Here is a 15,076-nt window from a genome sequence, read left to right as displayed (position 1 = left end):
AGCCATTATTTCCTAAAGTTCATTTTCATCCCACCTTCTTTCTCCTCTCCTTCCAGGACACCGATGACAGAGTGTCAGGTCTTTCATTGTAGTCCTGCATGTCCCTGAGGCTCTCTTTACTTGGGTTTTTTTCAGACGGGTTTTTCCCTGTTGCTCAGACTGGGTAATTTTTATCATCGTATCTGCTGATTCACTGCTGGTGTTTTTCTCTGTCTCTCCATTCTGCTCTTGAGCCCACGCACTGAGTTGATATTTCACTTATTGTACTTTTCAGTTCTAAGTTTTGATTTGGTTCTTCTTTCATCGACCATTGCTTTGCTGAGGTTTCCTATGTTTTCATTTGTTTCAAGCGTGTTTGTAATTGCTTGTTGAAGCATTTTTGTGATGGCTGCTTTAACGTCCTTGTCAGATAATTCTGACTTCTCTGCCGTCTTGGTGTTGGCATCTGTGGATTGTCCTCTTTTATTCATTTTGGGATCTTTCTGGTTCTTGGTATGATGAGTGATTTTTTCAAATGAAACCTGGACATTTTTGTGTTATAAGACTCTGTGTCTTATTTAAGTCTTCTGTTTTATCTGCTTTCTCTGACACCACTCTGGCAAAGGAGGGAGGAGGTGGTGTGGCCTCTTGACAGCCAGGTGGAAGTACAAGTTCAGGTTCTGCTTGACCTCTGTTAACCCCCGAGAGGAGTGGCTCCTTGTTAGCACTGGGCAAGGAAGGTCCAGGCTCCCTATGTGGCCTCCTCTGACACCCCAGTGGGGGTGTTGGGAGATATTACAGGTAGAAGGTGGAGGTGTTACAGGTGGGAGGCGCTCACAAGGGTAGGAGTCTAGGCTCCCCCTCGGCATCTGCTGGGCGGGGGGGGTGGGGCACAGTGTTGTTGATGGTGGTGACTGGAGTAGAGCAGTTATTGTCTAAAAGTTTTCTCTCTTTTGAGGTTGCTCCTTCCTGGTCCTTTGACTTTGGGGGGGGATTTTTTTCTCTGTACCTCTTAGCGTTTTCAGGTTGCCAGCTTCTTCAGCTCCATGTCTGGGATATATGAGCCATAAAGAAAAACCAGAGAACTCATTACCGTGTAATTTCTCAGTCCCGGAGGCCCTACCTGGTCAGCCTTCCTCTCCACCTTTTAGAGTCTTATTTTGTTTGTTTCATAGATAACATCCAGATTTTTAGGTGTAGTTAGTGGATGTATAAGGCAAGATACATCTGCCCCATCTTTCTAGAAGCAGCAGTCTGGGGTGTATGGATTTTAAAACTGCCACATTCACTACCTCTTGCTTTGTTGTGAGAACTGATAATGAGGTTATGCCTAGAATCAGAATACTTGCTGGTAAATGGTAGGATGGGAGAATCACAGCTCTTATTAATCTGGGGAGAAAGCCAGTGTGAGGTGTGGGCGTATCCTGGGCACACGTGGTGAGGGTGACAGAGAGCGGGCGAGGACACAGGCACTGAGGAAGCCTCTGTTCCCGTCCACAGTGTCTGAAGTGCCGACGGGCCAGAGGGGTCCCAGCCACACCTGCCTCGGCACCATCCTTCTCCAGGAGCAGGCTGTGGTAGGCACTGGGATGAGCCAGGTTTCCCTTAGGGATCAGAGCCCAGGGGCTTCTGCCCGGTGGGGACCTTCTCAGGCTATAGAGATGATTCCTGGCTCATTTGCTCACCCTTTTCTCTTTGTCACTACCTCAGGAAATAGTGGAGCAAACCATGAAGAGGAGGCAACGAAGGGAGTGGGAGGCCCGGAGGTGAGTGTGCTTCAAGCAGCAGCCCCCATCACAGAGCCCACACCCCCATCACGGAGCCCACTGCTCCTTCTCAGAACCCATGCCCCCGTCACGGAGCCCACTGCCCTGTCACAGAGCCCACGCCCCTGTCACGGAGCCCACTCCTTTGTAACAGAGCCCATGCCCCTGTGGGACTCGGGTCCCTGGCGCCTGTTTTTTTCCCTGGGGGCTGCATGCATGTTTTTCCATTTTAGGATAGTTCGTTTAGTTTGGAACCTCTGGGCCAGTTGCTGCAGGAGAAAGCGTGTGGCTCCTGAGTTTCAAAAGAGCTCTGCATCCCCTCCATGTCACTATCTGGTCCCATGAGAGACAAGCCCAGACCCAAAGGTCTCCCAAATATATGCTGTCCGTCAGGCCCCTAGTTCTTTATTTTCATAGTTTTCTAGATCTAGATACTTGTATTTCAAAATTCTTACAGATGACATCAACACCAGTTGTGTAAAACCTTTCATAGAAAGAAAAGTATGAAAAGGAAACTAACATCTATAATTCCACTCCATACTGCAAATTAGAAAACTGAAGTGCTTTAAAATGAAAACGTTGGCAAGGTTATTCTAGCTTGAGGTGAACATGCAGCAGAGTTCTTGGGCTGGGGGCTCCTTGCTGTCCTAGTCCTTGAAGGTCTCCTGGGTGTCCCAGCACCCCCCCGTCTCCTCTGTTCCAGCTGAGGGCGTGTGCTCAGCACCCCCCTCTTGGAAAGATGAGGGAAAACCATTTCAAGAAATGTAAGGAAAATTTTCACTAATGGGAAGAGATTCTCGCTTTGGATTGATCTTCCTGGGTTATCCATACCTTGCATATTTTACATAATCACACCAGTTTTGCATTTTTCGACTTAATGTAACCATAGTTCTGAACAGCCTTTATAAATGGCATAGTACGTAATTGGCCATTCCCCTTCTTTTTGAACCAGAAGTTACTTCCAGCATTTTCTGTGACAAATAAGGCTGTGGTGAACAACCTTATACACAGAGGAATTTTGTCTTGCTTGTTCCTTTGAATGGTTGTCTTGGGATAATTTCTCAGAAGCAGGATTCTAGGACTATGCCACTGTACGTCTCCCATTGTCACAAGTGGATTGCATCAGTTTTGTTCCCTTCCCAGCATTGTGCATACACTCTCTGCGAAAGAGCCAGTAAGTGAAAACAAAGAGTACCATGACTTAATCGCATTTCTCTGAGTACTGGCGAGTTTTGGCATTTTTCCAAATGTTTGCTTCCTATACTGCTTGCTGTTGAAGACCTGTGTTTTGTGTCATTACAGAAGAGACATCCTCTTTGACTATGAGCAGTATGAATATCACGGGACGTCGGTAAGCACGGAGAGGTGGAATTCACCACAAAGTTCTGACTCGGGCTCAGTGTCCTGAAACATGAGGACTGAGTGCAGGTTTTAGAGCCACGGAAGCCTGGTTTGAATCTGAGCCCCATAGCTTCCCACTGTGTGACCTTGGGCAGGTGGTGCAGCCTCTTTGAGCCTTAAACCCCTCCTTCTCTGTAACAGAAGATAACAGTCCTCATTTCAGAGGCAGTTGTTACGATGGTCCCTCACATCCAATATGTGCTCAAGAGCAGCAGCTGTTGTTCTTGTTTATCATCAAATATACAGAACGAGTTTGTATTAGTCTCTGTGCAAGAAGCTAAAACTCTAGACTAAGAAAGGCTCATCAGCCTGTGTGTTACAGAACAGAATTTCATACAGAAAACCTGCTGTGTTGATTCTGATGGTGTTGAGCTGAGCCCAGGGCCTTAGAAGCCCAAGAAGATAAGTTTCCAGTAAAGTGCCCATGTTTCGTCTTAGAATTTGACCCGAGGGCCTTGGACTCTGAGCATCATATTTCCAGTGTCCCTTTTATGTCAAGGTCCCATTGTCCTTTGAAGGGCCATCCTCTTACCCTCTCTGCTCTGCCCTGGCACATGGGAAATTCTGAGCAGTGGGTGGGTTGGATGGTGCTCACTCTGAGAAGGTGTGGGTGGGACGGCAGGTGCTGGCCAGAGACATGGATGGTTCCCTTGGAAATCCTCCCTGGTGGGCAGCCCAGCATCTCACAGCTAAGGGAACTTTAGAGTCTTCAAGCGAGATATTGATCCTCCGTCCTCGTCTCCTCCCAAAACCCAGACCCTCTGCTCACAGGAAGTTAGATGCTTCCATCAGTCGACAGTCCTGTTAGGGGGTCCTGAGGCCCTTTCCTCTTTAATGTCCAAGTAACTGGAACCAAGGCCCTGTCTCACCTGGCTTTCTCAGGATTTGTGCAAGGCCACCAGCAAGCCAGGAGGAGCATGTGGAAGCAGGGTCATGCAGATGACAGGGTCCCCAACCTCCCAGCTTCAGTGCCTCCCTCAGGCATCACTGAGGCACCCAATGAGATGTCTGGAGGCCCCAGCTTAGCACTGCACCTGGCTGCCCCGCCCCCCAGCTGCATGATGAAGTGTGCACACAGTACTGACTTGAGTTAGCAGAGGAGACGGTGTGGGTCAGTTGTGTTACTCCGTCTTCTTCCCTTGGTTTAGCCTGGAGTCCTCCCACGGGCCCTTGCCAGGCAGACCCTCAATCTGCAGGGGCTCAGCCAGAGCTCCAAGCAGGTCTGGCCCAGCTGTGTGCCCAGCCCCAGCGTGCGCTCTTTCCATGAGCACAACTGCCTTTGGCCTCAGGCTTCTCTCTTTCTTGCAGTCAGCCATGGTGATGTTCGACCTGGCATGGATGATGTCCAAGGACCTGAATGACATGCTATGGTATGTAGGCCCCAGTCAAGGTCAGTGCCACATGTGGCTGGCTACCTTCTCGGCAGCTCTGTCCTCCCACAGTGAGGGCAGGGTCTGGAGGGAGACGTCACCATGTGGTCTGCACCAGGAACATCAGGCACAGCCCCCTTCTGGGAATGTGGACGGCTCTGGTCTTCCTAAGTGTAGGCTCCCGGCTGCACGCAAACTTGCGGGGTGCAGAGTGCAGAGGGTTGGAGCGGGGTTGGGGCGCTCCGCCGTTCCCACCCTGCTGCTCAGCCTTGCTGCCCAGGACATTTGGGAAACAGAAGGAGCATGAGATTTAAATGAAGCAGCCCTTTCTAGACATCTTGGCAGCCCTGGCGCGTGGTGAGACCCGACGCAGGAAGAGCCATTTGGCTGCAGGGTTTGCCGCATGGACTGCAGCGGGACCCTCGGCCCGCTGGGTGCTGTAAAACTCCCAATGTGCTGTGACTCATGTTGGTTTAGAAACTAAACCTGCAGAGTCTTTCTGAGTGAAGAAACCGTAGGTCTGGCCTGCTCCACCCCCTCAGCCCTCACCTGCAGATCCTGGTTTTCTCCCCTGCAGCATGGTGGTCTCACAAGGCCCCTTCTGGCCCTGACTCCCCAGCACGGGGATTATAACGCCTGCTCTGATGCAGGGCCTCAGGACAGCTGGGGCCAGGGCAGGGCCTGGGCACTGTCTAAGGCTAGGCCCAGGGGGCTCTGTCATTGCCCCAGGCCGATGCCTGGTGCATGTCCACCCGCCATCCTCAGCAGCAGGCTCAGCCCTCATCTCGGGTCCCCTCCACAGTGTGGACAGACAGCCCTGGCACCCTGACACAGGGCTGGTTTGTGCGTTGAGGGCTCCCGCAGTAAGGCCAGGTGGGAGCCTGTCACGGGCCCTGTAGCCATGGGCACGTGCAAGCCACATCAGCATCCGGGAGCCTTTAGTGGGTGCCTGCTGTGTGCTCAGTGGTGCCTTCAGCATCCCACCCACTGTGAGCTCCTTCAGTTAGCGGTGATGTCCGGATATACCCCTGTGAAATGCCTCCAGAAAACTCCAGAAAGGGCATAAGGACAAATGCAAAATAACCTGGTATAAATGCACACATGGAATGTGGGGAGGAGGTGGAGTTGGTCAGGGAAGACATCTGGGGACAGGGGGGCTCTTTTTTTTTTTTCCTGGTGAAGAAGATTGGCCCTGAGCTAACATCTATTGCCAACCTTCTTTTTTTCCCCCAAAGCCCCAGCACGTAGTTGTATATCCTAGTTACAAGTCATTCTAGTTCTTCTCTGTGGGATGCTACCAGAGCATGGCTTAATGAGCAGTGTGTCCATGCCCAGGATCCGAACCAGCGAACCCTGGGCCAGTGAAGCAGAGCAAGCAAACTTAACCACTTGGCCACTGGGCCAGCCCCACACCAAGGTAGCCTTTTCTGAGGAAATCCTTCTGAGGCAGAAGGGGCATTGTGTTGGGGGATGTGGTGGGGTACTCCGGCACCCTGCCCCCCAAAAGGTGAACCTTCCAGGGCCTCTTCCATCTTACTCTGCATGCAGCATCCCTGCCTGTTCCTGGCTGTGGGCCTGTAGGGGTATCTTGAAGGATGGCACCTGGGGACCAATGGGGATCACAGCTGGGATGACTAACCACACCTGGGGTCCTGGTCACTCCTGCTATGGGCCAGCCGTGATCCCAGGGAGGTCAGGCCCAGCCTGGGTCTCCCATATCTGATCCACAATAGATGAGCTTAGAGGGAGGAGCTTGGAAGGTTCTTAAGTGGCCTAAATGCTGTTACTGTGTCCTGCCATTTTCCATGGGAAGGACAGGGAGATGTGGACATGACTGGGGTCTGCTGTGCTGCGGGTGTATCTCAGAGGGTGGGGGATGTGAGGGGCTCAGGGAGGTGGTGTGACATGCCAGGGTCTGCCAGCGCCTGAGTGTGGCTGTCTCCCACAGTCCCTTGGTGGCAGGACGTGGGTGGAGAGCCAGGACACAGTGGAGCCCTGCCCACATCAGGCCTGCCATCCTCATCCCAGGAGATCTCCCTCCTTGTGTACCCATAGCTCCCACAGTGGTGATACTGTACTGGGAGCCCTGAATCACCCCCTGTAACCTATCCACTCTGCAGAGAGGAGACACCTGTCTGAGGGCAGGCCTGGGCCTGGCCATGCTGACAGGACACTCCTGTGAGTGGCGCCTGTCCTGCCCTGTTCACCACTCCATTGCCCTCTCCTCTCTTTCCAGGTGGGCCATTGTTGGACTAACGGACCAATGGGTACAAGACAAGATCACCCAGTAAGGACGCACTCCCTAGGGCTGTCCAAGGTCAGCCCGTTCTGTGACAACATGCATGGCTTGTCCACAACCCAAGTTTGCAGTAGGGAGACGGGTGGCAGCATCACCTTAGAGCCCCACGGAGGAAGGGGCTGGCCTTGGGTCTGCATCATTGTCACCGAGGAAGGGCTTAGTACTGGGACCTCTGGCAGAGTAGTGTGTGACCTTGTGTGGACGCTTTGTCCACCCTCAGGGAGCCCAGCAGGTGGAGCCAGAGGTGAGAGGAGGGAGCGCAGTCTCCCACCCTTGGAGCCCTATGCTGTGGGCAGGGCTGGGCGCAGAGCTGGCCCGTGCACAGCGGACACAGGTCGGAGGATGTGAGGGCCCTGAGCATCCTGCCAGAGGAGTGGGTCTGAGCTCAAAGGCAAGGAGAGGGCTGGAGACGGCTGCGAGGAGGGCAAGCATGGAGCTGAATCTTGTTTTGCCCCTCAATGGGCAGGCTTTGGTGCTCCCCAACTGTCTGACTCCAACGGTGGACTAAAGGGCTGCCCCAGAACGCAGGCACCGGGGAGGGCCAGGGTGCCGGCACCCTCCTTCGTCCCCACTCCTCTGGTGGCTGTCAGGTGGGGACTCTAAGGGAATTGACAGGGACCTTGACCCCCAGATGCTAACCCTGTCCCAGGGACCTGAGCCTGGCATGGCCTCCGCGTACAGTTCATAGAAGCCCCGTGTCCCGCTTTCCTGCCTCCTCCAACCCCACCCTGCCTGTCCAAGTTCTGTGTTATGGCCTAGGGTCCAGGAGGGTCCTGATTCTCAGGCCTGGCGTGCCTCCTGGATGTGTCACCTTGGCCCGGCCTGCCGTCTTCCTGGGCCTCACTCCCCTTCTCTGTTAAGGATAGCATGGGGTGTGCACAGCACCAGGCACGGTCCCTGGCCTGTGGCCGCCCCTCGAGTGAGGCCCCTCTCCCGCTGTGCTCAGGAACACTTCCTATGCAGGGTCTGTACCTTCTGCTGTGGATTCTCGTCACTTTGGGGTTTGTCCACTTGACCGTGACCAGCGGGTGGCCCCGTGGCCTCCCACAGTGCCCACCCTCAGGAGGTCTCAAACAAGTGATGATGGGGCAGCTGCCGCCCAGAGGAAAATGCAAGTGGGAGGCGGGCAGGAGCCCACCCCTTCCAGCTCTTTCCACTCATGTACCCCCAGCTGCCTGGAACAGCTGCCACTGTCCTGCTTGGTTTCCATGCAGAGGTGGCAGAGTTTCCTCAGTCCTGGACGGGAACAGCCATGTGGTGGGCCGGCCCCTGAGCCTCCCGGAGTGGGGAGGCCTTGAGGGAGGGAGGGAAACCACATGGCTGGGCTCCATGTGAGGGGAGATGGGAGCCCCCCAGGCACAGTGCTTTCCTTCCAGGATGAAGTACGTGACTGACGTTGGTGTCCTACAGCGCCACGTGTCCCGACACAACCACCGGAACGAGGATGAGGAGAACGCCCTCTCCGTCGACTGCACACGGATCTCCTTTGAGTACGAGTATCCTTGAGGCTCCAGCTGTGAGGTGCAGGCAGCACCCCTGCCCTCAGAAGTTTTGCTCAGCAGTGCACTGTTTGCTGTGTCACCTCTGCAGGCCCCAGCCCATGTTGCCCATGGGTGGCATGTTCTCGCCACAGAGCTGCAGGTCTGGGTTGTGTGGCTGTGGCTGCTGTGTCTCTGGGACAGGCAGCAGATGGGACGAGAGGCTTTGGGTAAAGGGGCCCTGGCGTGCTGCCCGGGCTGGGCAAAGCACTGGGTCCTGGGCAGCAGGCTCTGTCCTGGCTGCTCTGTGTGGCTCTGGCTCCTAAGTGCCAGCACTGTGTTTAGAAGCATCAAGCATCTCTGTAGGGCTAACTGTGGGCCTGGTGCTAGGTCCGTGCGGGTGAGTGCCGTGGTCCACCTAGGCAGTACAGGCAGTTAAGCACTGTTCACAGACCGCTGCCAAGCCAGTCAGGGAAGAAGCCAGCCAGAGTATGATTACAGAGTGCAACATTTCACGAGGAGAATGTGAGTGTCGATGAAGTGATCAGGCAGCCCTCAGACCGCAGTGCTCAGGAAAACCTTGGGGAGGCGCCATCTTAGGCCAAGACTCAGCCATGTTCGGTGGTAGGGGGAACAGCCTGGGCAGAGGCCGTGGCTGTGCAAAGGCCCTGAGGTGAGCTCAAGGAAGGGGCTGGAGAGATGGGTAGGGTCTGAAGTTCAGACAGGCCAGAGCTGATGGCTCTGTGAGCCCAGAGCAGTGACTTGAGTTCAATTGTGGGTGTTTCAAAGGTCCCGGGACTGGTGACTAGGAGCAAGGAGACAGGATGGTGGCTCAGGCCAGACTGTGGCAGCAAGCATGAGGTGTGGCCAGGGTCGCTGCTTTGGTGGTGGATGGAGTGGTGGCAGGGACAGTGCTGCCCTGTACCTGTGCTAAAATGGCCAGGGACAAGTAAACGTGAGTTTGGACAGGTCAGGTGGGAGGTGCCTGTGACAAGTGTAGGAATAGGTGCTGGGTGTGGACCAGCCCAGCTCCAGAGAGGGTGGCTGCGTCCGGCATACAGGGGCCCACCAGGAGCCAGGTCCTGACACGTGACATGCAGGCCCCAGGACGTGCCTGGGGAGTGGGCAGGGAGGACAGCAGCTGTCCTGTTGAGAGGGGCAACACTGAGGACAGAGCCCACTGTGTGCCCAGAGGCTGGGCCTGGGGGGCCGGTGTGTCGGCAGGAGCAGTGGCAGGGCACCACTGTGACCTCAGGATGGAGGCAGGGCTAGCCTGGCGTCCTGCCAAGACCCTTGGGGTGTAGGAGGGAAGGCCTGCTGGGGGGCAGGACTGTCCTCATGCACAGCCACGCTCATGGCCCCATGAGTGGTGAACGGCACGTTCAAGAAGAGGTGTGGGGATGAGGCCTTCACTGAGGGGGTCTCAGCAAAGGCACGAGTAGGAGGGAGGGCAGGCAAGGTAGAGCACACAGGGGGCAGACGGGATGACCGCCTGGGCTGGCAACGCCCTATTGGGCCTCCCAAGCCCTGTGTGGCCACAAGGGCTCTCTGTGAGCACAGTCCCTGGACTCTCAGAATCCCTGCCCCTCGGTTTCCTTGTCTGTCCAATGGGGATAATGGTGTGTGCCCCCCACCTCACAAGCTCCCTGTACTGGTCAAATCAGAGAGCTCCAGGTCACTCATGTGATAGCTAGTTGTGCAGGCACGCCCTGCGCGTGGAGCTGACCGTCTGCTAGAGAGTCTGTAGGTGGGCGTCAAGGGGTGGGTGGGGCCGTGTCCTGCCCAGGCCCTGGGTCACTGTGCGGCCACAGCCTCCTTGACTGCAGGCCCAGCCTCCGCCTGGCGCTCTACCAGCACTGGTCCCTCCATGAGAGCCTGTGCAACACATGCTACACTGCGGCCAGGTTCAAGCTGTGGTCGGTGCACGGGCAGAAGCGGCTCCAGGAGTTCCTCGCGGACATGGGGTGAGTGACCACCTCACCCATAGTCCCCAAGGGAAAAGCACCTCCCCTTCATCATGACCGACTTGGCGGTATCATCCAGATGCTGCCTGCTCCTGCCCTAAGTTCCTCACCTCGAGGTCGTCTGGAGGCCCCCACCAGGGCATCCCCTGTTGGCCTGTGGGGCCGTCAAGGGGCTCTTCCCCTCCGTCGGTGTCTCGATTTAAAGCCAGGTTGCTCGTGTGACCAGCACTTGCTGTCCTTCCAGTCTTCCCCTGAAACAGGTGAAGCAGAAGTTTCAGTCCATGGACATCTCTTTGAAGGAGAATTTGCGGGAGATGATTGAAGAGTCTGCAAATAAATTTGGGTAAACACATATTTTTCTTATTAAGCTTCTTTAAGGCTTCAGCTTTAACCACATTCCTAAAATAACGCAAAAAACCCCAAGAATACACAAATGAGCATGACCTGTCTAGCCTCTCCCAAAGTGCGTTCCCTTTGGGTTAAAAATCAGACTTCTTAAAGTGCCTGAAAGGTCTAGAGTCCTTAAATCCTGGGGCCAAGGTGTGGACCTTTGAGGGCGACCCAGCCTGTCCCTCCCCGGACACAGGAAATGGGCCTGAGAAGGGCCGACTGGGGCCAGGCTCAGGCAAGCTCTGCCCGCCCGCATCCTCCGGCACTGCTGAGGGACCCATGCCTGGCATCCAAGGGCTCAGGAGAGGACCACACACATCCCGGCCCGGTAGCTTATTCCCGCCCTGCCCCCAACCAGCTGAGCAGCTTTGGAGGAGGCCTTCGGTGCTCTGGGCTGCAGGGCTGGTGTGCCTGAGCCTTCTGACCCCTCCATTCTCTGACCAGAGAGACTGTGCTGCAGAGCATTCACGGGGGCCTGGCCTGGAGGGAAGAACTCACTCCCGCACATGCAGCCTCACAGCCGCATCACTTCCTCTCATTGCAGGATGAGGGACATGCGAGTACAGACTTTCAGCATTCATTTTGGCTTCAAGCACAAGTTCCTGGCCAGTGATGTGGTCTTTGCAACCATGTCGCTAATGGAGAGCCCCGAGAAGGACAGCTCAGGAACAGATAACTTCATCCAGGCTCTGGACAGCCTCTCTAGGTAGAGGGCATGACCGTGGACCTCCATCCCCTTGGGCCACCTCTGGCCCTCAGCCTCACCACCCAGGGAGGCAGCTTGCATGGACCCCCCCCACCCCGGGGCGTGGGAGTGACTGTGTCCTGCGGAAACTGTTTGGGTGCCAATTGGAGCCACTGTCCACCCGAGCCAGGGCTGCACAGGACACGTTTCCTGCCCGTCCTCAGTATGTGCCACTTCCTCTTGAATCCTTTTCATCTCTTCTTTTTCCCTTTTGATTTGTAAAATTTTCTCCTTTTTCATCTCTTAAGGCATTATTTGTAGTGTTCATTCTTGTGTTTCTTCTAGTTTAGTTTTCTTATCTCGATTATTTTTCTTTTATTTCTGCTTTTTTCTTACCTCACTTCCTGAGATGTCTTATATTATTTTTCTAATATATTTTAGCTTGTTGTGACATAGAACATGATAGTTTGGATCTTTGGGCATGTCAGGGGCATGCTGGTCTGCTCCTTCGCCTCCTTTTTCTTGGTAACTCTGAGAGGATTTGACCTTAGTACTTGTCTATTGCTCATGTTTTTGTGAATTTAGTTTCCCTGACTTTTTAGGAGGAGGCATGATTCTGACAGCTGTTCTAACTTCAGAGAGCTGCCACTACCGTTATTTTTGTGTGGAGTTAAAAAACGTAGGGGCCTGCTTTCTAAGGTTTCCTGGTCCTGTTCCCTAGCACACAGTTTTTAAACTGTGCTACATTTTCATTGCCCCAAAAAGAAACCCCGCTCCCCTTAGCCATCACCTCCCAAATCCCCCATCTCTCCCAGTGCTAGGCAACCACTAATCTACTTTGTCTCCATAGATTTGCTGCTATTCTAAACATTTCGTATCAACGAAATCAGACAATATGTGATCCTTACTGGACTGCTTTCTTTCACTTAGAATAATGTTTTCAAGGTTCATCCATCCATGTTGTAGCATGTGTTAGAATTCTAATGATGAGCAGCTTTTCACTTGCTTATTGGCCATTTGTATATCTTGTCTGGAGAATTGTCTATTTGAATCCTTTGTCCATTTTTAAATTGGATTGTATGTCTTTTTATTAGTGAGTTGTAATAATTGTTTTATATGTTATGAATACAAGTCCCTTATCAGATACATAATTTACAAATATTTTCTTCCATCTTGTGGGTTTTCTTTTTACTTTCTTGATGTTGTTCCTTGAAGCACAAAAGCTTTTAATTTTGCTGATGTCCAGGTTATCTATTTTTTTCTTTTGTTTCCTGTGCTTTTGGTGTCATATCTATGAAACTATTGCCTAATCCAAGGTCACAAAGATTCACACCTCTGTTTTCTATAAGACTTTTATAGTTTTCGTCTTTACATTAGGTGCATGATTCATTTGAAGTTAATTTTTATGTCTGGTGTAGGGAAAGGATCCAACTCAATTCTTTTGCGTGTGGACATCCAATTGTTCTCACACCATCTGTTGACAGGACTTCTTTCCCCCATTTAATTAATTTGGCACCATGTTGAATATCAGTTGACCATAAGCAGAGGAATTTATTTCTGGACTCTCATTTCCGTCCCATCAATCAATATGTCTAAGCTTAAGCCAATACCATACTGTTATGATTACTCTAGCTTTGTAGCACGTTTGGACTATTCTGAGTTCCTTGAATTTCCATATAAGTTTTAGCATCAGCTTGACAATTTCTGCAAAGAAGTCAGATTGCATTGCATCTATAGATAAGTCTGGGGGTATTGTATCTTAGCAATATTAAGTCTTCCAATCCATGAGCATGGGATGTTTTTCCATTTACTTAGATCCTCTTTAATTTCTTTCAACGTTTTATAGTTTTCAGGGAATAATTTGCACTTCTTTTGTTAGATTTATTCCTAAATATTTTTTTGATGCTATTGTAAATTGACTTGTTAATTTCATTTTTTATTTGCTCATTGCTACTGCATAGAAATACAATTGATTTTTGTATATTGATCTTATATCCTGTAACTCGTTTATTAGTTCTAATAGTTTTTTAGTGGATTCCTTAGGATTTCCTATATACAAGATCATGTCATCTGCAAATAGAGATGGTTTTACTTCTTCCTTTCGAATCTGTGTCTTTTATTTCATTTTCTTGCTCGACTGCCCTGGCTAAAACCTCCACTACAATCCCAGTGCGTTTATGTCTGTATCTTCTCTTTCTTTTTCTATATTGTCTGTATCTTGTTCAATTTTGATTCCATTCTCAGCACTTTCTCCTCAGTGAGAGGCCCAGTGTGGAGAAGAGCTCTGGCCGGTCAGGTGGGACTTCCAGGTGCTAGACTGCCCCGGCCACCTGGTCTTTACCATGCCCCTTGCACTTTTCCACGGGCCCTTGCACTCATCTGCTCTTGGACAGGGCTAAACCCTTCTCAGTTTTAGCCACAGTTCCCCAGTTGCCTGGGGTTTCTCCTCATTCTTAGGTCTCAGTGCTTCTCTACTCCCTCCCACACTGACACCAACAATATGCCAGTCTTGTGGCCAGTTGGTGGTCTCTTTCCACCTGCTTAGATTTTGGAGTCTGTGGTGTTCCCTCATTCCCTTATTGTGTTGTAAATGTGAGTCCTAGTTTTTGGTTTTGTCATGTAGTTACTCTGTCGATTTTTGTCTAGAAATATGAGGAAATCCAAAAACTATTACCAATGCTGCCGCCTTTGTCCTGGAGTTGATGGGTCACTGTTAGCCATTGTCTCTGACTTCCTGCTATGACAAAAGAGCATTCATCCCACTTTTCTGCTCCTGCCCCTCCTGTCGGTATAGTTATGCACTATTTTTAGCTGCTTTGTAACTTTAACATTCTTATGCCTTGTTCTCTCGCCAGTGTCTCTTGTCTCCCTACTGCGTAAGAAAAAGATGTTAGCATCCCTACTTTTCTCCTTCCCCACACCTCACAGTTTCTGAAATCTATTTTTACATTTTCAAGGTTGATAACACTTAATCTTGGATTAGAGAATAGAATGCAAGTCACCTCATCTTTGGCTATAGGTTGATTCTAAATGGTGAAAATCAATGGTGTTACTTCATTGAGCTAATAAAATATGCCAGAATCGATCATGTGCAGTGGTACCATACTTTCTGGTGCAGCTCTTTGTCTTCCTGGAACTGTTAATTGCCTCCTTTATCATATTCAGTTTCCCCAGTTCTCCTCCCAGCAGGTACCCCCGGAGCACCTTTCGTCCAGGAGAGCCTAGGGCTCTGTGTCCTGACCCCAGCCTGGACCCGCAGCTTTCCAGGCCTGCTGCCTGCTGCCACCACTGATGGCCCTGGACTGTGCCCCTGGCTTAGGTCTCCCATTTCTTGGGATCCTTGTCTTTGTTTTTTCACTCCTTTGTTTTGCTAGAGCAAAATTTTTTTTTTTAAAGATTTTATTTTTCCTTTTTCTCCCTAAAGCCCCACGGTACATAGTTGTGTATTTTTAGTTGTGGGTCCTTCTAGTTGTGGCATGTGTGATGCTGCCTCAGCATGGCGTGATGAGCAGTGCCATGTCAGCACCCAGGATTCGAACCCGTGAAACCCTGGGCCACCAGAGCGGAGCGCACGAACTTAACCACTCGGCCACGGGGCCAGCCCCCAAGAGCAAAATTTTTGAGTCAGTCTTTTTGGTTGTTTTTTGTGGTTGTTGAGGAAGATTTGCCCTGAGCTAACATCTGTGCCAATCTTCCTCTTTTTGCTTGAAGAATATTCGCCCTGAGTTAACATCATTGCCAGTC

The 15,076-nt window shown here is 51.8% G+C and overlaps 1 protein-coding gene across 2 annotated transcripts in view; it reads left to right on the top strand.

Annotated features, from left to right (window-relative positions):
• The window catches only part of CDC45 (cell division cycle 45), a 37,388-nt gene that overhangs the window by 12,132 nt on the left and 10,180 nt on the right, over positions 1-15,076 (top strand). For both annotated transcript variants that reach the window (XR_011542161.1, XM_008540499.2), the window contains exons 6-13: positions 1,690-1,745; positions 3,048-3,096; positions 4,455-4,516; positions 6,753-6,803; positions 8,192-8,311; positions 10,126-10,257; positions 10,502-10,600; positions 11,192-11,353. Coding sequence is in view for 1 of the 2 variants with exons in the window: in XM_008540499.2 (XP_008538721.1) it covers positions 1,690-1,745; positions 3,048-3,096; positions 4,455-4,516; positions 6,753-6,803; positions 8,192-8,311; positions 10,126-10,257; positions 10,502-10,600; positions 11,192-11,353 (731 nt within the window). In the remaining variant the exon portion in view is untranslated. The remainder of the gene's footprint in view (positions 1-1,689; positions 1,746-3,047; positions 3,097-4,454; positions 4,517-6,752; positions 6,804-8,191; positions 8,312-10,125; positions 10,258-10,501; positions 10,601-11,191; positions 11,354-15,076) is intronic.

The sequence above is a fragment of the Equus przewalskii genome, chromosome 7 (assembly GCF_037783145.1).
Source record: "Equus przewalskii isolate Varuska chromosome 7, EquPr2, whole genome shotgun sequence".
Lineage (NCBI taxonomy): Eukaryota > Metazoa > Chordata > Mammalia > Perissodactyla > Equidae > Equus > Equus przewalskii.
The sequence above is the reverse complement of the archived record's forward strand: the minus strand, read 5'-3'. Positions and strand labels throughout refer to the sequence as shown.